Here is a 26,683-nt window from a genome sequence, read left to right on the forward strand (position 1 = left end):
GTAGCTTACTGAAAAAAATAACCTCAGTGCCTCAACCAATTTAGGTAAAGACGAGATCAGCTGAGAAGCATATGCACAGGCACAGATGTGGGCAGATCCGCACACCCTGTTTGCACCTGAGCTCGTCCCCTCCCAAAGCCACCTCTGGATGGTGTTAGCTCATTCCTGTAGTTGCAAGGCCAGGCACCAGCAGGACTTCAGGACTTCCAGTACCATCACTGGCTGGGATACTTGTGCACGCCTTACCCATAGCACCACACCAGCTACCTCTGCCTGCGGGCGGGACAAGGCCTAACCACAAGAAGGTTAGATTACCTGTGAATGACTGCAAACAGGTCCTCAGTAGTGCGAGGTTTGTTGGGAGACATGAAAACGTCCTCAGCTTCAGCCTGAGAGTCTTCACTCAGTGGGGACACGATGGAGTCGTCACTTGGAGAAGACTCTAAGATAAGGACAGAAGCCATGGTTAGAGTCAGACCCCCGCCATGTTTTGAAGCAGCGCTGCTAAGGCAAGGCATGAGCTCGGTGTGTGAGCCAACAGCCAATGCTGGTGACACAGACTTTATCCTCTACCTACCATGCACGTTGCATGTTGGAGCCATGCGGCGGGCACTGCTAGGGCCCAAAAGCAGGATCTCCTGCTTGTGGTACAAGCACTGGCACCAGCTCTGCAGTGGTGACAGTACAGCCCCCTGCACAGCGGGGCAGTGCTTCTCCCTCTCCTGTTTCTGTCTGGCACGTAGCACAAGGGAAGAAGCATTTATCAGAGAAATACACCCCTCTGAGAGAGCACACAGCATCTCTGGGTGGCTGCTCCGCTGCCAGACCAGGAGGGCTCACCAGGGCCTGCGGAGGCATGCCAAGTAACACCTCCAGCCCTCAGGGCACCCAGTTTTGTCACCCCACTGCCAGTCACACCCCACCCAGCGCAGACAGAGGACACGACTGACCTTTCAGCGACGGCTCTTCTGTGCCACCCGCTGTCTCGTCCGCCCTGCCAGCATCGGAGGCACTTTTGGTAGGAATACCTGATGCGATATCGTTCTCCTGCTTGCAACTCGCTTCACCAAGCGAGTTTACCGCTGCCGTCTCTGATTCAAAGCTGATATTCCCAGGCACATGGTGGCTTAAATCGAGTTGGTGCTTAAGCTGATCGCTGACATCTGCTCCCTGGGCCCGAGCGGGGCTTTCAGCCGCAGTACCAGGCTCCAGCTGCTGCCCACCGCCACCGGAGAGCTCTGGCTGAGCCTGCGCTCGCTCGGGGCAGCCATCTACTTCTGCTCCCCGGTTAGCTTTCTCCGCTTCGTAATCACCTGTGGGCATGGCCGAGCCTTTCTGAAACCCTTCCGTAGGAACGGCACAAGACTGATTTAGAGCGCTGTCTGGCAAGCGCTCAGCAGCCAGTGGCACTTGGTCCTTCATGGGTTTGATTTCAACCAGAGCCACACTTGCTGAAGTTAGAGTTTCTTGCTCACAATTACTCTGCCCGCTGAAGGAGGAGCTCTTTTCTAAGGGCAGTTTTCCAGGGCCAGTTTCTGCCAGGGAAGAGTCGATGTACGACATGATGGCCCCCTCAGTGGAGTACTGCCGTGATACTGGCTTCTTGGTTAGGAGCGGCCGCATTTTGCCCGGCGAAACATCGTTTGCCACCAGAGCAGTCTCTCGGACGCAGAGCAGGTCGGGAGTGCTGCCCTTCTGCTTCGCTTCTTCAGGCCTGTTGACGGCCCTGAGGTGCACGGACTTGAGGACGGAGGGCGTGATGGCGAGGGCAGAGGGCGGGCTGGGGCTGAGGGCTTCTCCCACCGTGTTCTGCTTGCTGGGGTTGAAGGCGTGCAGCTGGTGCCGGTGAGCGAACGGTTTGTTCAGGACACTGTGAAGAGCACTTAGGTCGAGATGGGTTGGAGGTATAATCGGGAGTTCGAGGTCTTTGCTTGCAGACACGGTGCCGTCTTTAGAGAGCGGCTGTTGCAGCGACGACTTCCTCTCGGGTACTTTCGGCTTTCTCTTGCTGCCCCCCGGAGACAAGGGTCCGGAGAAGAAGGCGGTCGGGAAGGAGGAGGTTGGTGTTTCCGACTGGCTCGAGTACCCGCTGGAGGGTGAGGCCAGTCCCGCCAGCTTCTCCGGCGAGGCCAGCTTAAACTCGCTGTCGACAGAAGGGAGGGATGGGGTGGTGGCCCGTGACCCGGACTGCGACGTCTGGGACTCGGAACTCTCTGGCGACTTGATGCACTCTATGACCGTGGTACCCGTAGCAGTGCTCGAATTAGATAAAGACCTGTAAGGATCACTAGATTTCAAGTCGTTCAGGAGCCAGAGGTCTGCATAGTGAGGTTGTTCAGCACCTTCGTCTTTAAAGGACGGCATGTCGGCCACGTCAAACTGAGCGTCCTTCAGGCCGCCGTCGCTCTGGCTCGCCCAGGGCAGCTCGGATTTGGGTGGCAGGCTAGAGCCCTCCGCTATGGAAGGCGTGTTGGAAAACTCAAGCGGCAGTTTCATTTCCCTGGCGGTGTGTGACACGTGCTGCCCGCTGCTAATCTTTGGTTCTTTCTTCTCGGGAAGATCCATGCTGCCCTCAGATTTCCTCAAAGACGAGCTGCGTTTTGGTGGGGCTGGCTTTGCCTTTGGTTTCTTCAGTGAGATGCTCTGCCGTCCCTGCCTCCTGTGGTTCACACACTCCTGCCAGGCGCAGTCGGCCAGGCTGGAGGTCACGCTCGCCATCTGTCCGCTCTCGGAGCCTGCGGCTGCATAGTTGCAAATATAGCTCTTGTTACCCTTGAGACCACAGTCAAAGTGCATGGAGGTATAGTATCCTTCAGTATCCACGGAGAAGTGTGAGCTAGTGTCTGCCTTGTCAGAGGGGGTCTTCTCTAGGAAGCTGTCGTACGTGGCCATGCTCGTGAAGCTCGGGCATCCCAGGCTGTCGGCCTTGGGGCGCTCGGGGCTGAAGTCCTGGCGACAGGAGGCGTCGTGGTGGTGGTGAAGGTAGTTCCACTCGCTGTCACTCGTGTTGCTGTTGTTGGGGTCATCAAGTAAATCTGCCACGGTAGAGGTGAAGGAGCTCGCCCTGTGGCCTCTGACCTTGTCCACGTGGTCACCGAACTGCTCCGTGATGAAGACACTCGAGTCTTCGTTGGCATTGGGAGCGGTGTTGAGGGACAGCTCGGAGTCACAGTGTGAGGAGCCCGTCAGCGGCGGAGAGGCAGCAGGAGGAATGGTCTCGGACGTCTGAGAGGGACATGTGGAGCTGCTCCCACTCCAGTTGCCGCTGGAGGACTGGTGGTCATCCTTCTGGTCCATGTGGCTGCTGAGCAGGACTCCTGCTGTGGAGATGGAGTGAATGGGGCTCCCAAAGGTGTCTGAGTTGGACGAAATCTCGCAGCTTCCCGAATCTGCCATCCTCGACAGTCGCGACCTCCCTCTCTCGCCAATGCTGTGCTCAGGGCTGTGCAGGTGCTGAGGGCAAGTTAAACCTAGGGGCTGGTGCTCTTGTGAACCCTGTTTGCTCAGGACCTCCTTCCCCTTTTTTGGGAGCCTCTCCTGGCTGGCTAGGAAGTGCTCTGCGTCATACGCTGAACTCTTGGTGGTGGCGGCCGGGTCACCCTCGCTGGCTCTCGCACCCTCGCGAGGGAGGCTCCGCGAACGGATGCGGTTGCTGACGGCGGCAGCGAAGACAGCATCCCCGTTGTCCGCCAGCACCAAAATGTTGCCGGCGGAGTGCGAGAGGGAGGCGACCACGCTCTGCCCCCTCTGCGCACGGATGCGGCGCCGGGAGGGAGCCGCGATCAGGATTTCTTCTGTCTGGCACTCTGAGTCCCTGGTCCCTGACCGCCGGCTGCCGGCGCTGGAGAAGTCCGGGTTGGCGTGCACAATCACGCTGCGCTCCCTCGCCACTGGCGACTCGTCCGAATCTAGGGTACACGTAAAGCTGGGTGAGAGACAGCTTCGCGCGTCCCGACACGAGACGACCCGCGGAGAAACCCAAGAAGCATATCTCCATTTAATCTTGCTGAGTTTTGTACCAAAGCTAACTCGGCTATAAAATGTACATAAGGCAAACCTCATCCCAGTGAGGTGGGAAATTCTGCTAGTCCTGCAATGTGATCTCAGTTCTCCTGTTTCTGAAATGTGATCTCACGCAGAGCTGATCTTGCTGTGGTAAATATTAAGATGAAGATTAACTTTTCAGTTTTTGTCACTGCCCTGCAATGGTTTACAGGCAGTTTTCAGGAGTGTCTGCCTGACAAAACACTCCGTAAACTTCTAAAAATAATTCTATTCTGACTATATATCTTTTCAGAATTTCCATTATCTGCTTCTTTCCTACCAAGAATATTTGCACAGTAACAGGATCTTTGTTTCATAGGTTCTCTGGTTGCTTATTCCCTATGATAAACACATTCCTTCTGCCTCCGATCAAATTTCACAGCAACTGACCGAGATATCAGAGTCATCTTCAGATGCAGATGAACATTAAGAAATAATGATCCTGTTCATTTAGTTTCGGGTTAAGACCAATTTTACACTGTATTTGCCCTCAACAGAGTTGCTCCTAATTTACCCACAAAAGAAGCAAGGCAAGCCACCTGATTTCAAGCAAATATCCTTGGTAATAAAGAATGCAAGGAAGGAATTGAGGACAAGCATGACAAAGAAAAGGAATGTTTAGCGAAGCTTTCAGTGGGGTACCAGCAGCTGTCTCTAATGCGGATATCCAACTGATATCTGAGTGAGTTGTCACAGCTCATCACTTTGCTGAGCAACATCTGTCATTTCTTTACCTTCAGATCCCCTCATACAAGAAAAAACTTTCACTTAATCTAGTTACTTTTTATGCACGCAAATATAACAAAAATAAAATGGAAAAAAAATAACTGATTAACATTTACACGATAAGAGCTGAACATGTACATCTATATTACTCGGTAAGGCCCCCCTTAAGTCAGGGCCATATGGAGTAATATAGCTTTGCTTACTGCAGTAAATCAAAAAAACAAAACACGTCATTCCCAAACTCCACAACCAGTTACGCTTTCAAGGATTCATTTCTTTGGAAGGCCAGCTACCAGCTCATATCCCTGCAATTTAAGTTGGTTAGAAAGCTATCTATGGAAGAGTTGTATTTATACTACACCTATTTCTTGTTGCACTCTTCTGGGGATGCCAGAGATGGTTTTCCTCCTCCTCAACTTTCGTCTCCGCTGTAGTACAGATTGTGAATGAACAAGAGAGCAGCGTATACTAGCCTCTCTGTCAAAACCAACTCCTGCAACCCATAAATAGGTCTCATTAGCCTTTAGAAATAGTAAACAAATTTTCATGGCTGGAACACAGTGGAGGTATGTGAGCTTGGATTAAGCCTGTGAATAAACATAAGGGAGCCCTTATATAGCTCTTATGTGAATTATATTACAGTATATCACAGTTTTACATTTAATTCCAGCTCCCCCTCAGCAGCCTGGTCTGCCAAAAGTAACATAAGGATTGAAAAAAAATAATAAAGAAAGAAAGAAAAAGAAAAGAAAAAACAAGGAAGGAAAATAGAGTTGAGAGCTCTTGGTAGCAGGGCATCTTTCTTATAACTATTTATCCATCTGTCACAGGGACAGTGACAGTTACTTGTCTGCAAGGAGTAATCTTTTCAGCTACAGCCTGACTTACTTTAAGCAACTAAGCATAAGAAAACAATTTAAATTTTAATGCCGAATTACAATAGTTGGGGGCTTCTTAGGAGACCAATATGCCAAAAGGGCTACCATTTCAGAAAGGAATAAGACAGCTAAAATGGGGCAAAGTCCACATGCAAGTTTAGAGAGCAGTTTCCTTGACTATTACACATGGCCAAGGATGAAGTAAATGGGCAGCAGGTATTGTGCACCAGCACGTGGCCTGATTTTCCCAAGCACTCAGCTTGCATCAAGACACACGGGAGTCCACTCTGGGAATCAGCTCACACATTCACTGTCCTAAATTTGGATTTAGGAGCCCAAGTTCACATGCACATCTATTTATAACCATGGTCATGCAGAACGAGCAAGAATTCCTTGTTTTCTTTATGTTTCCATGCCATTGCCACAGGGAAGTCTCTTTGACTTTGTTTTTTACACTGTGGTCAATCTAAAATTAAGAGGAGGCCCACCAAAAGACCGGCTGTGGTCTTGCAGAGCTATATGCTTCTGCTCTCTAAAGCTGACGTGGGACAGGTCGGAAAAAATGTGCCAGGTCCATAAAAACACTAACATCGGGATCATTGGTACAGTGGTTTGTAATCTTAAGAAAAACGAACAAACCAAAGTAAACAAAATTAAAAAAAAAATCCTGATAAAAACTATTTTAATAGCGTATAATTATATAAAACATAATTATACACAGACATACACATACATATTACACTACGTAACAATGTAAAACGTTAAAAAGTAACTTTCTTGTAAAAGTTCTTCTTGAAATCTACTACAGTGAAATAGAGGCTTCAGACAGATGTCCTGTAACCACCAATGCCCCTGGAATAAGCAGAGGAAGAACTTTCTTTAATATGGAAGGAAAGTGCTGTAAACTCCAACAACAGTCATTTTAAAAAAGTGAACATTTCTCAGGGTTGGGAGAAGCTTAAAGAACAAAACAGAAAAATGAAAACAAACTCTTTGAAACGAAAATCAATCCGAGTCATTGCTGGGTTTCCAGCAATTGTGAGTTATCTGAACATGCTCCGTGTGCCAGATGCACGGGTCATCTCTAGAGGAAAGTGGCAGAGGGTATGTCCTCCCCGTGACGCATACAAATTATTCCCATTAGTGCTAATGAGAATGATACACATAAACATCCAGAAGATTACATACCATTCTTGATCTGTAAAACTGATCAGTGGGAATTTGGTTCCAGTGTATGGCAGGTGGAGTCTAGGCAAAAATTTCTATTACTGGAAAAGTTAACATCGGTCCCAGGCCTAACGCTGTAATTCTGCTCTGGACTGTGTGACATTACTGGTGCTGGGCAGCCTACACAACTAAGGTCCTATGTGCTGTGGGGGCAGAGCGTCACTTAACGCCTCGTGGAAGCGTGCCACTCCATTCATGTCTTTCTGTGGGGTCTTCCATTGGGAGTGCCCAGCCTGGAGCAGGGGGCCCCCAGGCACAGCCCCTTCAGACCCAGGTGGATGGTGGGGCAGAAGGGACGCTGCAGCGAGCCCCAAAGCCCCGAGCCCCTCAGACAGTCAGCAGCAAGTTCCTGGGAGCAGAGTGGGGCAGGGGGCGTGCAGATTTCCCCTGGCACCGCAGGCAGCTTGGCAGCCTGTCTTGCAGGAAGGCTGGGCACTGCTGATGGACACAAGCAGGAGCGATGTGACATGAGGGGACGTGACCTCCCCGCCAACCCTCCGGTTTCTGGAAAAACACAATTAAATACCAGAATTTTCTCTGCGGATAGCTGAGAGCTCCCTGCTTTTTCCCTGACTATTCATTTTCGACTCTATAGCCGTGGAAATCAGCCCCCTTTATGCTCTTACATTAATCAAGCCTTGGTGCAAAATATCATTGAGGAAAACTCAGATAAACCTTATGTTTACCATAGCCCTCTGGAAGGAGAGAAAGAGAAAGAGAGAAAGAGAAAAACAACCTGATTTTTGATTTTGGAAACAAGTCATCTATCACATTCAATAACTGATAAAGCTGATGCTTACATAAAAAATTCTTGTTCAAATAAATCTAGTAAAATGCATCCAAATGTTATATAAATAAATGAAAATGCCATTACTATACCTTCAGCGTAGCTGCATGTAAAGAGATCTCAGAGCGATGGTTTGCATGCTACACAGTCATGACTTGCATGTTTAAAGCACTGCAAATAGTAGCCTACATTCTTTAGTTTCTCTTCTCCTGCTACACATGATAATCATATGATTAATCCTGGTGGCTTTCTGCATTATTTCAGTCAGGTACATTCGAAAAGCTATTTGAGGTCTTTGTGAATACAGACTGTAGGTTATATACACAACAAAAGTACATTGTTTATACAGGGAGCCAGCGTTACGTTACACTGTACAACATGACTCGAAAAATGTGGGCCAAATTAATCCTAGATGCAGCGTCACTGACTTCAATGGCCACGCATGAGGGATGAATTTAGCCCACTGTCTTCCAGCAACTAAATCCTCAGGCTAGGGTCTTTGCCCACAGACTCTAAAATCCAGTGACTTCAAACAAATTAAACAAAGTAAGCACTTGACCTCCCTCGAACCATGCAATAAATACAAAAAGAAATAGAAGAGATTTGTACCAGTGACATTGATGGGGATAATGCAAGAAGAAATCACTTGGGCATCTTGTTTCATTTTCTCCTCTGGAGTTGGGAGAGGTAGTGCTTTACTCCAATTGGTTTGCTTATCCAGTGTAGAAGGGATATTATGTATTGGATTTTTCGGCCTCTGCCCTAACATGACATCTGTATCTTCGTCCTCTGGTGGATGGGACTGCAAACGAATACATTCAGAATCAGTGTCTGCCACTTGGGCACGCGCGGCTGCTGTAGGAACAAAGCAGGCAGACAGATCAGCAATCAGTTACAGGGAGCAACGACGAGCTGCTCTGGGTAAGTCACACAGTGCTGCCTGCTCCCCGGTGCAGCAGCAGTAACGCACCGGTCGCAGGGGACAAATACCTCGCCGTGTGGGAAGCGGAGCAGCACCTTCACGGGGCAGTACAGGACGCCCTCCCGGTCGGAAGGGGCACACATCCCGTGTTTGCACGCTGCTGCCTCCGGCACGTACCCGCTTACCATCAGCGTGACACCGGGGCACGCTTCTGCATCTGCAGCTTTTGGAGCACAGCGGTCTGCTGCTAGCAGGGAGCACCGGCCCCAGGGAAACACTCGTTCGAGAACAGGCAGCAGAAGGCCTAAAGCTTTAAACGAGACCCCTCCGCGCTTCGGGAAGTCACTCGCATCTCATTTTTTACAAACTAGGGACGTGACCAGAAAAAAGTTGCAGAAAACCGGCAGCTATGTGGTTGGAAGCGGCAGGTGTTAGCAGTGCCAGGGTCAGGAGGATGTTGGCCACAGGGAAGGTCGGCCACCACCAGAAGAAATTCAAAGTATTGTTTAGAAACCATGCAAATTTTTACGGCATGCTACGAGAAGCACTAGATACAGAAGATAAAGAAACAGAGAGAAAAGTAAACTCTGTGGAAGCAACACAGAGGCTTTGTTTTCTTTGTGAAGAAAAACCAAATCCCCCAGCAGCACCCTGTCCTGCAAAGCTGTTATAATTCCACCCAGTAACAGAGAAATAAATTAAGCGTGTTTTCATGTGGTACCAGCTACCGACCCGTGGTTTGGAGTCCCTTTGTTTAAAAAACAAAAACAAAAGCAAAAAGTTCCCATTTTGTTTGGAAGGAACGGAGGGGAGAAACACTCACCTTTTTCTGCCCCGTTCCCCCCCTTTTTCCATCAGAACATTCTTCCACAAGCCGTGACAACTCTTCCCCTAGCCCGGGAAGTCAATCTGTCTCCTCTTTAAACACGAAGAGCAGCACCTCTCAGGCTGGCTTTCTCCCCAGCCCCGGATTCCCAGCTGCCCAGCTACCCGGCTTCTCCCTCATAACTGCTCTTTAAGCTTTCTTCCCCAGTTTTTGGCGGAGACAAAACACCGCGCTCCCCTCCGTGCTGGGGTCCAGCCGGCTGCAGTCTAGCGCGGCGTGCTCTCGCCAGCCTGCCTTTGTAGCTCTGCCATTCCTCCTCCCAGGCTTCGCACAAGTCCCCAGGGAATGAGCCGCCTCCAGCTCCAGACAGTGCTTACGCCCCGGCCCCAAAAGCATTCTGGATCCGAAAGCCGCGCTGCTGGCTGAGGTGCGGGAGGACGCGCACTTACCTGGCCGCCGTCACCCCCCGCAGCACCCCAGGGCCGGGGGGACGCGAGTCCTCCTCCTCCCGCCCGCGGGGAGCCCCGCTTTCCCACGTAGGGTTTTAGCAAAACATTGCAGCCTTCTTTCTCTCTGCGGCTTTTGTGCCGATCCCCGGCAGACGTGAATAGCTCGTATAAACTTCAGGCACAAAAGACTATGTTTCCTAGGTAACTCCCCCCCCCCAAAAGTTTGATGCATGCATGCAAAAAAAAAAAACCAAAAAACCACAAAAAAACAAACAAACAAACAAACAAACAAACAAAAAAACAAAAAACCCCAAACCCTGCACACACGCAGGCAGACACACAGAGGCTGCACTGGCTGCTGCTCCTGCCAGGGTAACAATGGAGCAGGGGACAAAGCGGGTGAAGTGACCCCACCGCGGGCTCCGGCTGCCAGAGCTCCTGCTCAGCAAACTGCGGCATTGCCGAGCATCCAAATGCACGTGTTTGTCCTGGCATTGCCCAAATGATTCCTTACCGTTTGGAAAAATAAAGCATTGGGCAAAAACATTGCAAGAAAACGAAAAGCAGTCACTACCTCTATGGTCCTGGACCAGGCCGTTAAAGGGGGTGATAGGATCAAGGAGGTGGCCTTGTGGCCATGAGCTCCTGAAACTGATCCCAGGTGAAGAGGGAAAGAGGGAAAAAGATGTCATTATTGTGCCCTACTGACATTGGAAACAGAAAAGGCAGTAAAGTTAGCAAGTGAAAAGCAAGCAAGAGGCAGGGTTAGGATCTGGAAGGGAGAAGAGTGAGACAGGGCTGTGAGCTGAGGATTGCTTGTTTTTCCAGTACCTTTCTACTCCAGGGGGTCATGTGGCAACACTCAACTGGGGAGGGCGAACGGGTGCTGTTAAACTATAAATGTGAAATGTGGAAAAGAAAAAAAAAATAAATTAAAATTAAAAACACAGACAAAATGTTGTTGGCAAAAGCACATTATTTCTGTCTAGATAAACGAGCGTCAGAGGCAAAACAACCTGAGATTTCCACCTTGATTTCCAACCGATCAGTCTGTTTCCCAGAACAGACTACTCCACAAATGCAGCCCTACCTCATTCAACTTTGCCTACGGAGTTGTTTGGACCCATGTGAAGTCTGTGCTGATTTTGCTTACTCAGATCAGACGAAATTGTAGGGAAATTGGTTCGATCTCTTACGGACATAGTTAAATTGTCCTAAGAATGTCTTGTATTGATTTGGGGAACTCAAACTGTGTACTGCCTGAAGCTGGAGCAGTGCAAGGTGCTTATCCAATTACATTATAAACGATCTATTTCGTAATATAAGGACTTTTTTGCCTGAGGTATTTATAGGCAATGGAAATAAATAATGCTGGTCCTGAGGATGATTTATCAAATAGGTTGATTGCCAAGGTTTCCTGACGTTATCATTACATTTCCAAGGCTGCAATCATTGTGTCAGGATGACAGCGGCCAATTGGCTTTTTGTCACTTTTTATAATGCTTGAAAGGATAAAGAGAGATGCCCAGAATGTCCTAAGTCTTGCTGAATCCCTGCAGCTCTGAAGTCCTTTAATGGTGGAAATTCTGGTTACTTTGTTGCAACGTCCTGTTTTCAAAACAAATGAGTGAAGGATGACTTCTTTCGAAACAGGAAATAAAATGAAAAAGATAAAAGAAAAAAGGTCTGTTCACCATGCTGGAAAGCTCTAGCAAGTGCTATCTCCCCTGGCATTACTTAGCAGACCTGCCAAATGGTCCTATGAACATTGTTCCACCCAAACATCATCAACGCCGCTGTGATGAATGAAACACAAACGTCAGTCTGAGAGACTTTGCATTGTATGGTCTCCTTTCAAAATAATAAAAAGGCTATGCTGAAGCTCCAAAGGCTGAATTCTCTGTCTCGTCCTACCTTTTTGCTAGATATGCAACACCTCTCACTTTACCCTGGTCCCATGTGCAGGACTGAAGTTGAGTGAAGCCTCCAGATAAGCTGCACGTGAGCCCTATTGGAGAGCAGAGGGATAAATTCAAAAGAAGACTGTTCCTAGTTAACGTTTCTTTCGGGCCATTCAGATCTGTGCAAAACCAGTTCTCCTAAGCTGGGAAAAGGCCCTTACGGTGGGATGAACACCTCTGTTTGTGTAAGAAAAGGTGCAGAGGTCCTGAACACGTCAACAGGTTAACTTTGCTCTTTGGAGTCACAAGGATCATTTCATCCTTGATCTTCTGGCCAAGTTTCCAGTCACCTGCTTTGTGCAGATTTACCACAGCTAAAAGGATCAGGTTTCGAAATTCAGCTTCCCCAAGGAAGGTGTCTGAGGTGCCTTGGAGAGGGTTGAGATGGATGGCGACCAACACTGCTGAGGTGATGCGTCCAGCACATGAAAATCTTTTACGTATCTTGGAAGCTCCACAAAAGCTCATGAGGGTCCCAGTTGGTGCACAAGAAGAAGGGGATGAGGAGGGACCTCTTGTCCCATGAGCTCCTCAGGGCAAACCTCCAAGGGAGAAACAGTGTGAGCTCGACTCTGGCCTTGGAGAGAATAGCTACGGGCTACAGCAGACACAAACAAGGGCTGGCTACCCATCAACCTGTCCCGTTGGATCAGGGCTTTTCTATCTCCCCATGTGCTCCTCTGCCTTCCTGACTCCTCCAGGAAAACACCCATTTGTTACACGTACCCACAGACTTCACTTCACTTGCCAAGGTCTCAGGTCTCTGCTTAAGCACGGCAGGACAGACTTCCTAGGGTGGGGACTTAACATGGAAGAACAATGAAAGGTGGGAAAGGCAAAGGTTGACTGAGTACTGTCTTTTCTTCTCCCTGCCATGGAAACGGGAGAAATGCCATAGAGGAGTAGGCCTAAAATGGCAAAAATCTCAGCTCCTGCTGTCATGGTGGTGTGACCTTCCACTGTGACCTGACCGGGGGGTCCCAAGGTCACCTACTGCTGGATCCGGTGCGGTGCCCACCGCTGGGCAGCTGGGCACGCTGTGATACAGCAGCAGCCCCAACGTTTCAACACCTCTGTGCTGGGGGAGGGACCGAGCTGCTGTCCCTCAAATGTTCTCATTCACTCAGAAGACCAGAATATCTCTAAATGTCTTGAGTAAACACATAATTAAGCAAGAAATTATTATTATATACCCAAGGCTGTTCTGGTCCGATGGGTAAATCTGCAGTTAGGCAGTTTTCAAAGTGAATTTCTTTTGTGTGGGTGTGCTTGGCAAATAGCAATGGTGGTAATCAATCTGTTAAATACAAAGCCAGAATACTTTAAATAGGCATTTTTCTTTAATGGGCTAAGATTGCTTTGAAACCAAACTGGTGTGTAATTGCTTGAATAGGGATTTATTCTGCAGTCACTGACAAATGTGAGCCTCTCTGTTTTCTGAGCTATCCCATCAACTGCAGTTGCAGAGGTGTCACTGTGCTCTTGAATCTGCTCTGCAGTAAAAATCTTGGTTGCATATGCACGTGATCTGATTTCTCAGTGCTCTGCATCTCTTCGGTGTGAAAGTCTTTGGTTTCTGCGCACTGCAACAAAAAAAGTGAGGATGTCCAAGCCTGACATTGTCAGTTAGGCTTCCCTATAGGCAAGCAGAAGGTGAGATTGCCACAGAGAAATTCAGCTCAACCTTCATCCATACCTAAATCGGGATGAGGCGACTCACCCCTGAACGCTCGCCCCATTGATTTTAAGAGGAGCCTAGCGTTACTTGCAGATACCTAAGTCAGGACACATCAATCATCCTTTCAGCTGACGAGAACCCTAAACCCCATCAGAGCAGTGACAAAGAAGCAAATCGGCTGTCACGAACTTGCCAGCCTGGCAATTTATGAGACCATCCCATTTGTTGTCCCAGAACTGGGATCAGGAGGAGGAAATGAGTGGGTCAGTAACAGTACAAAATTACCACTTAATCCCCCCTTCTGTTCTACATCATCCAAAGCTCTGAGGTACACTTTGAGATGCCTACAGTTTAGGATCTTCAAGATACAAGGGAAGACTAGTGCAAGAAGCATCGTGTGCACTAGGTCGTGTATCCAGCCTGCCTGCCTTACAGCCATAGTGTTACGGGAGATACTTGGAGTTCAAAGTTAGAGCACAGGACATATTGAGCACTGTGCAACGGTGAGGGGAAAAATGTAACACCAGGAATAAAGAGCTTATTTCTGTTCCAATAATTAAAGCTGTTTTGAGAATGCGATAGCCTTGTCAAGAGCTATACACATTTATCCTCAGCGTGTTTGTCTAATGGAGTCACAGCTGAGTTGATCCTTTCCCCATGCCCTCAGCACTGGTTTGACCGTGTGGGCGATGCGTTGTCTCCCAGGAAATGTTGGTGGCCGAGTCACAACCCCTGCAGCAGCAGCGAAGCCGGGGTGAGGGCAGGAGGTGGCCGGCAGCACGGCTCTGCTCCCCAGCGGGTTATCCCTTACTCCTGCTGCATTTAAGTTACAGCCAATGACAAGCACAAGGGATCAATATTGTTTACGACTTCAGGCTTCTATAGCACTGGGTGGTAGACACTGCCTTCCCAGGATGACCTTATGAATAAAGTGGGCAGTGCATTAGCATATTGCTTCAGCGTCGGCAAGCTTTGTGTATGGTCCGTTTCCAGCAGCAAAGGGAACATACGCAGGATGCTTTCAAGCTAAATGAGCTCATAAATCATACGTACTCATTATCAGTGCATCCCGACCTGACATTTGAAGGCAATCATTCATGTACTGGAAAGGTAACACGCAGAGCAAACGAGAACTGGTGTTTTGTCCTACGTTTGCATGAGCCTGCTCCTGACTCCTTCTGTGGCCCTGGGTGAAAGCTCCCTCCCACTCTCTCCTCCTCTGCCTGTAAAATGGAGAGCCTGCTGCTTCATTAACTCACAGGAGCTCAAGGAAATGGTATGGATTTGCATGTTGGAAAAATTAAAGCTCTGGTAAAGGGAGAAGAAATACTAATAAAAGGTTAGCAGCTTTCCAGTGTTTTCAGAGCACAGCTGACTCCTTAATCAGAAATTAACATTCCTACCCATGCAGCATCTTTCTTATGCAGTCAGCTGACACTGAAAATAGGAATACTTCTGGCTGCTACTTCTGCAGCAAAGCACAGCCCTGCTCACCTGCTGCTCTCAATATTTATATTTCCATATGTTTCATTCTCCACAAATTTTTGTTTTATCTGCTTGTGGGTGTTTTATTTTATTTTGGAGCATCACAAATGTGATCTGTTCAAGTACTGACAGTCCTTTAATGATTAACGTACTGTTCAATGTTTTGACAAGGTAAAGATGTGCTTTCTGACAGAAGTCATACCACACATGGCATTCCAGCAGATGAAGGTGCAAACAATAATCCCACGATACAGGGTAGTAGCTATTACACTTACTGCACAAATAGTGCTGTACAAGTTCATTCTGATGAATAATGTCAGCTGGCTTTCATTTTTAACAGCTACAGGCAGGATTTGGACACAGAAAGTACAGAGCCCAACTCCTGTCTAGCCCTTAACTCATTTTTTTATTGAGGCTTCGTAGAGCTTCAGCACAAAATTGTTTAAAACTTAAGTGTGTGCTATGCAAAGCACCCCAAGGTAGACCACAGGGAGTATTTTTGAAATGGCAGGGGCATAGAATAAATTACCTGATCCATTATTTTCTTTTCACATTTGTTCTAGCTGAGGTCTCAGGGAGAGGCAAAACCTGACTGGAAAACAACCTCCTGCTTCCTGTCCCTTAGATTTCTGCTCAGGTTGTAATTATGAGCAAACTGACACTGCACCCTGTGCAACCATGAGTGTGAATTTCCAAATATTATGGGTTCCTTGCTCTATCTCCCTTATTTTATTATACCAGCTGCGCCACGAGGGGTTTGAGAAATCGTGGTCCCATGACACCTGCACTCTGAACTTGAACACTGAGATTTCAGAGCGTCACTGGAGGCACTTAGTGAAAACAGAGAAAGAAAAAAACGTGGAGAATATGAAAGAGAAGTCTGAAATGCAGCTGGAATGACACAGCATCTTCACACTCAGCAGAGCTACAGGCAGGGTTGTCATGGGAACATGTGTAAAGAATATTTCCCTCATTTTCCCAAGTCTGCACCTTCCTTGTACTTTCCTCAGATTATTTTTTGTTTTCTTCATTGCCAAAAATGCCTGAATGAATGATGCTTATAAATATGTTTGGTTGTATACGTCCTCTGTGTAGAGAGAGACTAAGCATGCTAGAGTTTTTCAGCTTGAAAAATGAATGTCTGGGATGGATAGGGAAGTAAAATCATGTCTGCAAAAATGGGGGGAGGGGGGAAAGCATGGAGAAAGTGAACAGGGAACAGTGCTCACTATTTCTCACATTCTAAAAACTAGAAGGGGTGCAATGAAATTATGAGGCATCAGGACTGAAACAAACAAAAGATATATTTTCATACAGATTGTTAAAGTCATTATCGTGGAATCTTGTTGAGGAATCTTGTAAATTTGCTAAAAAAGGGGATTAAACAAGTCTCAAAATCAATGCAGACTTATTCCTTAGTGGGTGTTATTCTGTACTGGATCTCTAGCTCTGGAACTCTGTAATTCATTTCTGCATGAAACTGGAAGAATAAATCATGGGACAATAAATGGCATAAATCATGCCCTGTTCTTATACACTTTCCTGAAGGATCCCATTCTGGCCTCTGGGCTAAGTGGACAAATCAGGGCAGCTCCTGTAACAAGAGTAGACTATAATAAAGCCACCTTCAAACATATCTTGTCAGGGACACAAAAGATCCTAGGACACAAAAGATCCCAGGACACAGCTGCTTCTTGCTCTATGCTGCTCCATGACAACATGCTCTTGTGATGGAACAGTTCGAAATGGCCTTCCAGACCCATTTTCACTGGCATCAGTCACTTTGGACTTTAATTCTTTTGGTCTTCCTTAGAATTTACAGGACTTTGGCACCTTTCTTCCTGCAAAAACAGCCAGCCATGCTTAGAAGTGAATCTTTAGCTGTTGAGGTTGATATTCTCTAGCTTTACTAAACAATATGTAAGATCTTAGGGAAAGCTCTTACTTGCTAGCAATAAAAACAGCAGCCAAAATGTAGGAATCTGGAGGCCTCAGCTGGTCTCAGACTGGTGATCTGTTTTATGGTAGCTTTCACTACGGATAATTCTCACAGTTTCCACAGTGGTCACTTATTTCAGTGCCTCAATGCACATGTTTAACTTAGATGCCCAATTTGGAAAAGTCAATCCTATAACTTAAAAATTTCCCAGCTTCTCGTTGAACACTTTCCTAATTTCTAGGAAACTCAGAAAAGGGCTTCTATTGTCATTTAATATCACTTTCACCAGCACCTTTCCCATGCACCACAACAGCTGAATTCAGAATAGACTGCTGTGCCATGAATAAAAACTCTTGTGGGACTTAACATCTTTAGTTCATCGATGAACAGATGATACAATCAACTGGCATCAGGTATCAAACAATTCCAGCCACCCCTGACGTATGTACGCACCTGCAGATGTCAAAAAGCTTACGCCAAAAAGAGCAAGCTAGCCAATAACAGCACTCTCAACTATCTCTTGTAATGATATCATTAAGTCATGAAGGCTGGCACAGTATCAATTAGTTATTCATTGTTGCAGTATCTTGTAAAAAAGGCTTGGATTAGCCTTCTCCCAGATGGAGCATTCATGTGTTGTGTCATCTTGCATTGTTCTCTCGATTTATGGTTGCCCCGTGGACAAGGAGTTCCCTAAGAAATGGGTCAAGGCACTTTGAAGTACCCTGGCCTTGGCGTATTTGCACTTCCCAAAGCAGAGTCTTTCCAGATGCCTTGAAATCCATAGGACTGCAACCTCCAAGCTGCTCTCGTTTGCTTCTCCTCAGGGGACCACTGATCCTGGTCAGCTTCCAAAAAAAGCCCCAGCATGGGTGGGCACAAAGCTTAATATTTTCCTTCTTGAAAAGAAAAAGGTGGACTTGCTGATTAAGCCAAAACATCTGTATTCAGCATGACTTAATTTTACCATCTAATACAGGACTCAGAGGGTTGCTCACTATTTATTATTATTTTGTGTTGCACAGATGGAAGTAATGTCTAAAACGCACTGGTTCCAAGCACAGCAAAGATTCAGGCCTTTCAACACTGAGTATGCAATTTCATAAGATATGACTTGTTCCCCATCTGATACTAACTAAGAGAGCTTTATGTTCGGTATATTGTCTAAACTGTTATCCGTAACCAGTTCTGATCTGTAATGTGGCGTCACCTCTCCTTTACCTTTCAGTGACCCTACAACAGCACTAGCTTTGATGGCAACTTACAGAGAAGAAGGTAAGCCTGTTTCTCCTTTATGCCTTCCTTTTCTATGCCGTCCCTTAACATCAGAATATCTCCTTTCAGTTGATTCATAAGCCCTGCAAATCTAGCCAGTTCAAAGCCTAACGCAATGGTGATGCTCTCCTTGAAATTATCCAGATAAGCAGCCAAAAAGCCAGAATGGTCAACCTAATCAAAACCTTGTCATGCATTTCGTGCTCACAAATGAGAAACAAAGCTCTTTCTGTGGACTGAAGTTTAAGTTCCTGAGCAGGTTCTTTACACTGTGACTCATTTACCGTTACAGTAGTTCTATGTGGTTAATGTTATGGATTAGGGTGAACAGACTTGGAATCTTAAGTTCAGTAGGTGACAATTCAATAGCTATACATTTATAATGTGCTCATGGCTGCAGTATCTCTGAAGATGCCAATGTCCCTGTGCCTGCACATGCCCATATATCCCTACACCGAGGGCTGGCATTGGGCATGTGCATCACAAGTCAAACCCAAGCCGGACCCGTGGTGTTTCAGTTGGTTTGAGGAATGCAATAGCTCTTAGCCCAGAGCAGAATTTAGCCAATCTGGCACCTATGGGTCAAGCACCCAGGACCACAGAGGTACCATTGTCCTACGTGAGTGGAAACTGCAGCTCCTGATAGCTGGAGACGTGCTGCTGAGCCTCTCTGCACCCATGCAAGCCTCCAGTCTGTACTCAAAGCCCTTGAGCTCTTGGCTCCTGGTAATGATAATTCAGGGCTGAAATTACAGCACTTACTGAAATTACAGGAGCGTTCTGGAAGTGCTGCCCAATGCAGGAGCAGAGAATGTGAAGGACTGTGGAGAAGCATATGAACAAGTGTGTACGTGTGCTGGCCGGGGGTGAAAAATAAGAGGTTTCATAGTGGAAACTTCCACCCTGAGGCTGGCTGCTGGAAGCTGCTACCTGAGCTGTGTTACTGATGAGATGCCAAGGCGAGTTGTGTTGTCCCTGTACATGCTCGGGGCAGGGGCGGGGGGTACTTGTGAAGCAGTGTCACACCTAGGGTCCCACAATGCTAATGATGTGTTCACATGGGGTACTTGTAGCATGCAGGAAAGACTTACTGGTAGGAAGTGCCGGTTCTTTATCGCTTGCCTCTTCTGAGTACAGACTGCAGGGAAGGGAGGAAAGGGGGGAGCCACCACAGAGATGGGCCCTGGGGCTTTTTGCTCTCTGTTATCACCTCGGCTTCGATGTTCTGTTTTGGAGGAGAATAAAGAGGACATAAGTCTTTCAGAGCATTAAAAACATAGAAATGTCTCTACTAGTGGTGCAACAGAGCTACAAATAGGATGTGGACTCCAAAGCTGAAGTTCCTTCTCTTCTCCACCGAGCACTACCAATGATCCTTACTGACACTGAACAGGAGAAGCACTTTCTGGACTCCCAGGCCCTGCAAGAGCAATGCCTATAAAACATACCTGAGCATGTGCACTGAAGCTGAATTCACCCCAAGTGGGATTTCAAACTCTTTATCCCAAGGGACAAAGGAGCTAACTTGTAAGGGACTGGGACACAGCACCTGATTCCCAGTGGGAACCTGTAGATCCTGTTGCCTTGAAAAGTTCAGATGCATGAACACCTGCACTCTGCCCCTACAAAATATACCTTTATGAGGGAAACACAGTCCCAGGCAGGACTTCCTTCCCTGCCTTGACATCGAGAAGGTCATTGTTGCAGCTGCTTTGTGTCCCAGCACGGAGGAGCCCATCCTGGAAAAATCACCATTGCTCTTCTCCTGACCCAGAGGAGTCTTCCTTCACTGTGGGCTGACAATACCCAGCCCTCTTCCAGCATCAGTCCCAGGTCTCTGAAACTTTCCATGTGAATGGGGGAAAGCTCATGGATTTCCCATCTGTAATTTTAGGTGACATTTGGGTAATTATTGTTTGCTCAGAGTGCTGCTGGAAGGGGATGATGGATTCACCTAATGCACAGAGCTATGGTCCAGCCAACCACGTTTGTTAGTATGGATAGCTGTTTCCTGATCTCATGTTTAGTTTGAATTACCCCTGGTTAAATAGAGAGATAATGAAGAAATTCTAATAGAAGAAACGGGAGAGAGACAATAAACATGTTTAGGGTAAATTTCAGATTACAATTTCACTCCAATATACGCAATTATTTAGAGAATTAAAAAAAGCAGCACATGACAAGCTGCCTGCTGAACCTGCACGGCTGCCTTTAAATACGGAGGATGGGAAATTGCCCAAAGTGAGCCGTGATACTTGAAAGCGATGAGGCATTTCTGCCAGCTGCCTTCCCCACCGGTGTCAGGATTTGAGCTGCCCACCAGATGGCAGGCAGAGACCAGCCTGGTGCTGGGACGGCTGCAAGGCAAAGCTGCTGAGAAAAGAAAAGCCAACTTCTGCTTTACTTGAGCACGACTGCGACTGCAATCCTGCCTTATTGCTCTTTGCAGTGCTCTGAGGACATCCTGCACCCACAGTGTGGGCCTGATATAAACTCTGCAGAGAGGTTCACATGTGGGAATTGACAGGAATGTTGCATCCAGCTAAAAGATGCTCCACAGATCCGAGTAATTATTATTATAACCCAATAACAACAATAAATGGTCAAGGCAATGATAGCTGCTGGTGCAAAACACTTCCAACACAGGAGGCTGCAGCTGAACATTTTAAAAGTGTCCTGCATGAATTTTATCCTTCCTATTGCACAGAAGAAAGACAGGATTGTTTGCCTGCTTTTTCTTGCCTCCTGTTGGGAATTTTCCTGTTCTTTCCATCTTTTGCCTTCCCTGCAGTGTAGGACCATTCAATTAATTCACTTAGTAAATTCCCTGTATGGCAGGGATCCCTCTCTCTCTCTGCAGGCTCTCAGATGCCACCTGAGAAGATCGCAGGTCTCCTCAAGGCTCCATATCTTGCTTATGACCCCAGGTGGGCAGCTTAGCTTCTGTGGAGCTTATTGGCTTCTCTCTGATACCACTGGGCTCCAGGTTTAGCCTTTGAGAAGTTAAATCTTATCTGTCCTGGAGCCGAGGCATTGTTTAACGTGTGTTTAGCATTGAGAGGGAGATATGTGACCTTATTCACTCAGTACCTCCATCCTTTTGGGGTCAGTGCATCGATTCACTCATACTTGCAATTCAGACATACCAATTTTAATACAAGAACATGTAAAACCAGAATGTAAAATGGATGTGTAAAAAGCCCATCCCAGATCTCCTCCAGTAACCATAAACAAGTCATAGAGGGCACAACCCTTCTGCACTGCCAGAACTTCTTCTTCATCCCCATTTCTCAGCCTGAGCCCCTAACTCCCCGGGGAGATCGGTGCCCGCAGCGTCGTGGCTGTGCCCAAAACACCCCAGCGCTGCCTGGCGGGGACGTGCCAGCACCTACCTCTGCGCAGGGCTCGCAGGTGCTGCTTGGCGTGGTGGTGCAGCTCCTCCACACACGGTGGTCTGGTGGAGGGGAGGAAAATGTTTCTTTGCTGATGCCAAGGTGCCCGGTAATAGACGCTCAGTTTGCTCTCTGCATCCAGGTTGGAGACAGCTGTAGAAAAAACAAAGAGAAACCTCGGTAAGACTCGGAGCATCTTGTGTGTCGGTCTAGCTGAAAAGGAAAGGCTCCCGCTTGGAACAGCAGTGCCAAGAACGAGCACTGAGGATGTTACAACAGCTTTCCTCCCACCAAGTAACAACCACCGTTATCTTCACCGTGTTGCTGTATGACATTGTGCCACTTAACATTTAGATAATGCCTTTTTGCCAGATCACAGACCTCCAGTAAAGGAGGCAGGCAGGCGCGAGCATACATATTGTCTGTGTTAAACGTATGGACTAATGGGCTGATAATTTTATAGGCAACAAAATGAAAATGCAAAGAAACTAAGCAACATTCCCATGGTGAGATTTTGAACAACGGCAGCGAGAGGACCGGATTCCCCATTTACCCGCCCTCCTTGCCAACACGGTGTAGCTCTTCCACTACATCACGTTACACACGGGTAAGTCCTGACACAGGTTGCTGGCTCACTGCCTCCCAGCCCGTACCGACCGAGATTAACTGCCCGTCCTGCTGAGCACCTCTAGCTGTCACCTCTCAGAAAAGGTTCCCGTGATGGACACGGGCTTCTGAGGGACAGGAAAACTTCAGTTCCCCTACAGAGAAAACTCCAAAGGCTGCCTCTGAAAGTTGCAAGAAACATTTCAGGTCTGAGAGACCTCCACTTGTAAGGCCAAGGAGCTTTGCTTACAGGGCACCGCAGTGGGAGGAAGGGTGGTGGAGGGATCTACAGGGGGTTCCCAGCCCAGCCAAGGAGCTGCAGTCTCCTTGGGTAAGAGGGTAAGAGCCCTCTTCCAGCAATCTGTAACTCCGTGATATGACTCTGTGCACCAGTCCCTTCTCCAGCCACCCCGTTGCCAACTTAGATGACACATATTTTGCATCAGAGCCCTACTCTTACACTGTTTCTACAGTTCCTGGCAAATGCAGCCCCTGTTGCATGGCCCTCGGCGTGCCACAACAAAAAAACGGAAGGGACGTGCCCTGAGTGGGAGGCCAAGGGGCACCAGCAGCACGTCCGCAGCAGTACCTCTGGTGGGGATGCTTTGCTCTTTCTGGTTTTGTTGCTTTCATTAATGCAAAACGGCATTCACTCAGACTGAAGGCATGCCAGTATTTTGCATGGAGAAAGGAACAGGAAATGCTAAAATCTAGAGTAGGAGAAGGATGGAGCACACAAGGGGAGAAACCCAGAAACCTTGTTGCCACGTGCAGGATGTTAACAGACTTTATAGGTTTCTTTGATGAGAAAAAAACAGCTTGCACCACTGACCCCATCCCAAACTTGGAGCCCAGCAGGCAGCCTCTCTTTGCTTTGCAGTTTATTTTTGCAGATGGGGTATTACTTAATTGCCAGCATATTTGCACTGCCACTCCGTGCAACTGGTCATGCTGTCGGTGCAATGAATTGCACCGAGGTGAGACAAAAATGGGTAAGGGGATGGTGGGAGCGGGTAGTGGCTGTAGCATACCCCTTGAGGGTAAGCAAGCACAATTTCTATTTTACAGACAAGGCACCAAGACACAAAGGGACTTGGCCCGATCCCATTCTAGCAGCTGCATCGCCTCCTTGGGAAGCTCGTCTCAGGACAAGAACTGGTGAGAGACAGCAATGGTACCCCACCCATTCCTCCTGTCGCTCAGGATATGTGATATTCATGATCGCAGATTGCACCCTGGGGGCTAATGAAAAGGCAGGCACAAGCAGTTCCTTCCTGCTCCCAGAAACAGCCTGTCTAGACTGCAGCTCTAGTAGTTGTCTGTGACGGAGGTAAATAAGTGACCGGAAAGTTTTACCTGCTTATGAGCTGTTCAGACATTTCATTAGAGTAGAATAGATTTCACTGCAATATTTAACTTGTAGAAAGCTCCTCTGGCTTTGGCAGCAGTGCTTTACAAGTAAGATGAGTAGGAGCTGGATTAACATACCTTGTGTGAGACTTAAAAATGAAACCAAGCTAACACCATCCCGCCCCGCACTTGCTGTGGTAGACACATGCTTCTATCACAGATAAAGCAGCACGACCTCTTGGCCATCCAACAAGCCTCTGAGAGCAGGCAAACCTGGCAGAGCTGTGAAAAATACTGTACCAGAAAGAAAATAACAAGCAAACACATTGCTTATGTTGAAATGATAGGGCACTCAGCAGCTCACAGCACCCTGTGCTAAGGTCCCAGTTACTGCACATCCCTGTTACTGCACATCTGTGCATCCTCTTTTCCTGCAGGAACTCGGATTCACTGTGCCAGAGAATGTGCCCTACTGACACCAAGAAGGCAGAAATATTACACAATATGCACTGAACCAAACAGCCCTTTAAAATATTGAAAAGCTGGAGTGGATTTTCTAGGCGCTCCAGAACAAAAACTAAGAGAGCTGGAGAAAAAGCTGTGAGTGGATGAATGTCCTCTGCCTGTGGAGCAGCGGAAGAAGCTCAGAGGGAGGGAGAATCACTGGGCAGGGCGGAGGACAATGCTGGCCCAGGGACAAAGAAATATAATCCCACCTCAAATGCCATCAGGCTGGATGCTGGAAGATGCGTCCCAGTCCCAGAGCAGCGACGCTCTGGAACCATGTCCCAGAAAGGGGCAGGAGAAGGAAAAAGCCCTCCGGTAAGTGACGGAGGAAGATCAGAAGACGTGACTGCCTGCCAAAAGAGACGCCAGCATCTACTTCACCCTCACTGGCTGTTGCTTGGCCTGTGCTCCTTGCAAGGGCATCCAGACCGATTTTTGGGTGCAGGCCCTGGGAGCTGGGCACTGGGGGCTGAAGCCACCAGGGTTGTGAGCTTCCAGGCCACCGAACATCTCACTCTGGGCATGGAGCTGAGTCTCCTGCTCCCACTAAAACAACAAAAGCCAGCCCTGTGGCAGTGCAATTCAGCACTCAAAGACCACTGGGCTGAGATGCAGAGGACCTCTTCCGTCAAAGCTTCACCACATGCTTCTGCTGAGAGCCTGGGTTAATTGGTAAGACTCCCCATGCCTCCGTTGTGTAAAATGGGGGCAAGGTATCTCTTTCAGCCAGCGCTTCCCTTCACTGGGTGATTTACACTGCAGACTGTTTTAACAAGGCTTTGCCTGGGTGCGCCTCCAGCCTGTGAGCATCATCATCACACGCATAGTAAATAAAGCAGCACAGAAACTGTAAAGCCACGGTCTTTAAATTATTAATGGCTGGACAACAAAGTGAATGAGAAAAGAATCCTGCATAGGTATAGGAAAAGTGGCATTTCAGGCATCAGATACAGATTGTTAATATATTGTTAGTGTGTGCTTCGATCAATTTAGAACATACAAGTGAATCATATAAACTATCATGTTCATTTCATTCCCAAGCTGAAGTAATTGTTTTTTGTCTTGTGGGATGACAAAACGACAAGAGACCATTTAAATGGATTCTCCATCACATTTTGTGGATCCATTAACGTTGGCTGGTTTCCTGACAACCAATGTCAAACAGACGTACACTAATGGTTGCTCTCATGAGAAGATTTTTGAGGGTTCACAAATAGCTGTTTTATCAAAGTTGATCATATTTATCATTTATAGACCCTTCCCATCGTCACGTCCTCTCGTTCACTCTCTCTCCTCCTTTAACAAAGCAGAAAAGGATCCTGCCGTAGCAGAGCTGCATGTGGATGCTTGAAGGTTGCGCGGCTTTAGTGCACTCAAGCGTGGTTGTTCTAATAATAACACCACAAAGGCCAAGCAAGAAAGATTTCTGCTCTGTTTATTTGATAGATCCAGGGGTTCCCCCCCCAGCTCCGTCTGCTTCTCTAGATGCTCACCTTCCTCCTCAGCTCCTTCTGTTTCTTGACTTTCTGTTATTTTTTTTCTGTATTATAGTTGCCATTAGGTGTCAGGGGGGGAAAAATGATGATGTCCTATGCTTCCTGGTTCAAAGCGAAAACACGATTTGGTGTGGGGTGTGAAAAAGGGCAGAGCCTGGAGGGGGTTTTAGCAGCGAGTGAGGACGGAGCCTACGTGCCCAGGGACAGATCGCCAAGAGCTACCACGCCGCCAGCTCCTGCACGCGCAAAGCCAAACCAGCGGCTGCCACATCCTTATTAAAGCACCTTGGTTCTGAAAGGCAAAACCATGACCTCTTCCACACAGGCTGCACAGGTGAGCTACTGTCTGCCAAGTTTGTGTGCGAAGCATCGCAAGAAAATGAATTCTGACCGAGACCGGTTCACCTCAAATACCAGATAATCTGGCAACACATCCAACTCCATCATGCATATTAGTGCATAAATGTTTCATTGAGGCAAGTGCTGAGTCTGATGTGAGTTTTATTTATAGCCCTGCATGTCTCGAATGTATGCTTCCCCTAAGCACTTGTGTCTCTGCTGTAAAATCTAGGGGGCTTAAGCCTACATGGCTGGTAAAAATCTACTGTCGCTACTCTGCTGTATATGTCCCACATTTTGTGTAGTATCAGCAAGATCAGCACTTTCAAAGCGGCTTCTTCTGTGGCTGCTGCTTCCAGGGATGGTACAGGGGGTGTCTGGGCCTACCCAGTGGGGACAGCAGGCTGAGGGGCCAGAGCCTGGGGCTCCTCCGAGGTGGGACAAGTGCCTGACAATTCCTGACAGTGATGGCTTTCTCTTCTGAAGCCCCTGTGCTGGGGGCGACATCAGGTGACAGGAATGGGACAGACGCCCTGGCACCATGTTTCCCCATCCTTCTGTCCCCGGGCCTGCTGGTGTGAGGGCCAGCTGCCCCAGGACACCAGAGAGCCAAGGCAGGTAGCACCTGGGCCTTGGCAGGGCTTTGTAACCATGCTTCTGACAGGAGATAAGAGTCCAACTCCCACTGAAACAGAAAACTGCATGCCAAAATCCCTGTCTTCCTTTTCCTCATTGCTCCTGTGGGACTTTGGGGTTTGTTCAGTGACAGGGTGGGATCCCCCCAACCTCAGTCACG

General features: G+C 47.8%; 1 protein-coding gene across 3 annotated transcripts in view; it reads right to left on the reverse strand.

Moving 5' to 3' along the window:
* NHS (NHS actin remodeling regulator) overlaps window positions 1-26,683 on the reverse strand; it is a 248,586-nt gene that overhangs the window by 5,117 nt on the left and 216,786 nt on the right. Inside the window, exons 2-8 of one of the 3 annotated variants that reach the window (XM_040532716.1) lie at window positions 21,590-21,742; window positions 19,289-19,422; window positions 10,691-10,753; window positions 8,272-8,464; window positions 5,132-5,263; window positions 951-3,908; window positions 316-442 (exon numbers count right to left, since the gene is read on the reverse strand). In XM_040532716.1, coding sequence (XP_040388650.1) covers window positions 316-442; window positions 951-3,908; window positions 5,132-5,263; window positions 8,272-8,464; window positions 10,691-10,753; window positions 19,289-19,422; window positions 21,590-21,742 — 3,760 coding nt within the window. The remainder of the gene's footprint in view (window positions 1-315; window positions 443-950; window positions 3,909-5,131; window positions 5,264-8,271; window positions 8,465-10,690; window positions 10,754-19,288; window positions 19,423-21,589; window positions 21,743-26,683) is intronic. The other 2 variants (XM_040532721.1, XM_040532732.1) reach the window with 2 other exon arrangements.

Source organism: Cygnus olor, chromosome 1, assembly GCF_009769625.2.
Source record: "Cygnus olor isolate bCygOlo1 chromosome 1, bCygOlo1.pri.v2, whole genome shotgun sequence".
NCBI lineage: Eukaryota > Metazoa > Chordata > Aves > Anseriformes > Anatidae > Cygnus > Cygnus olor.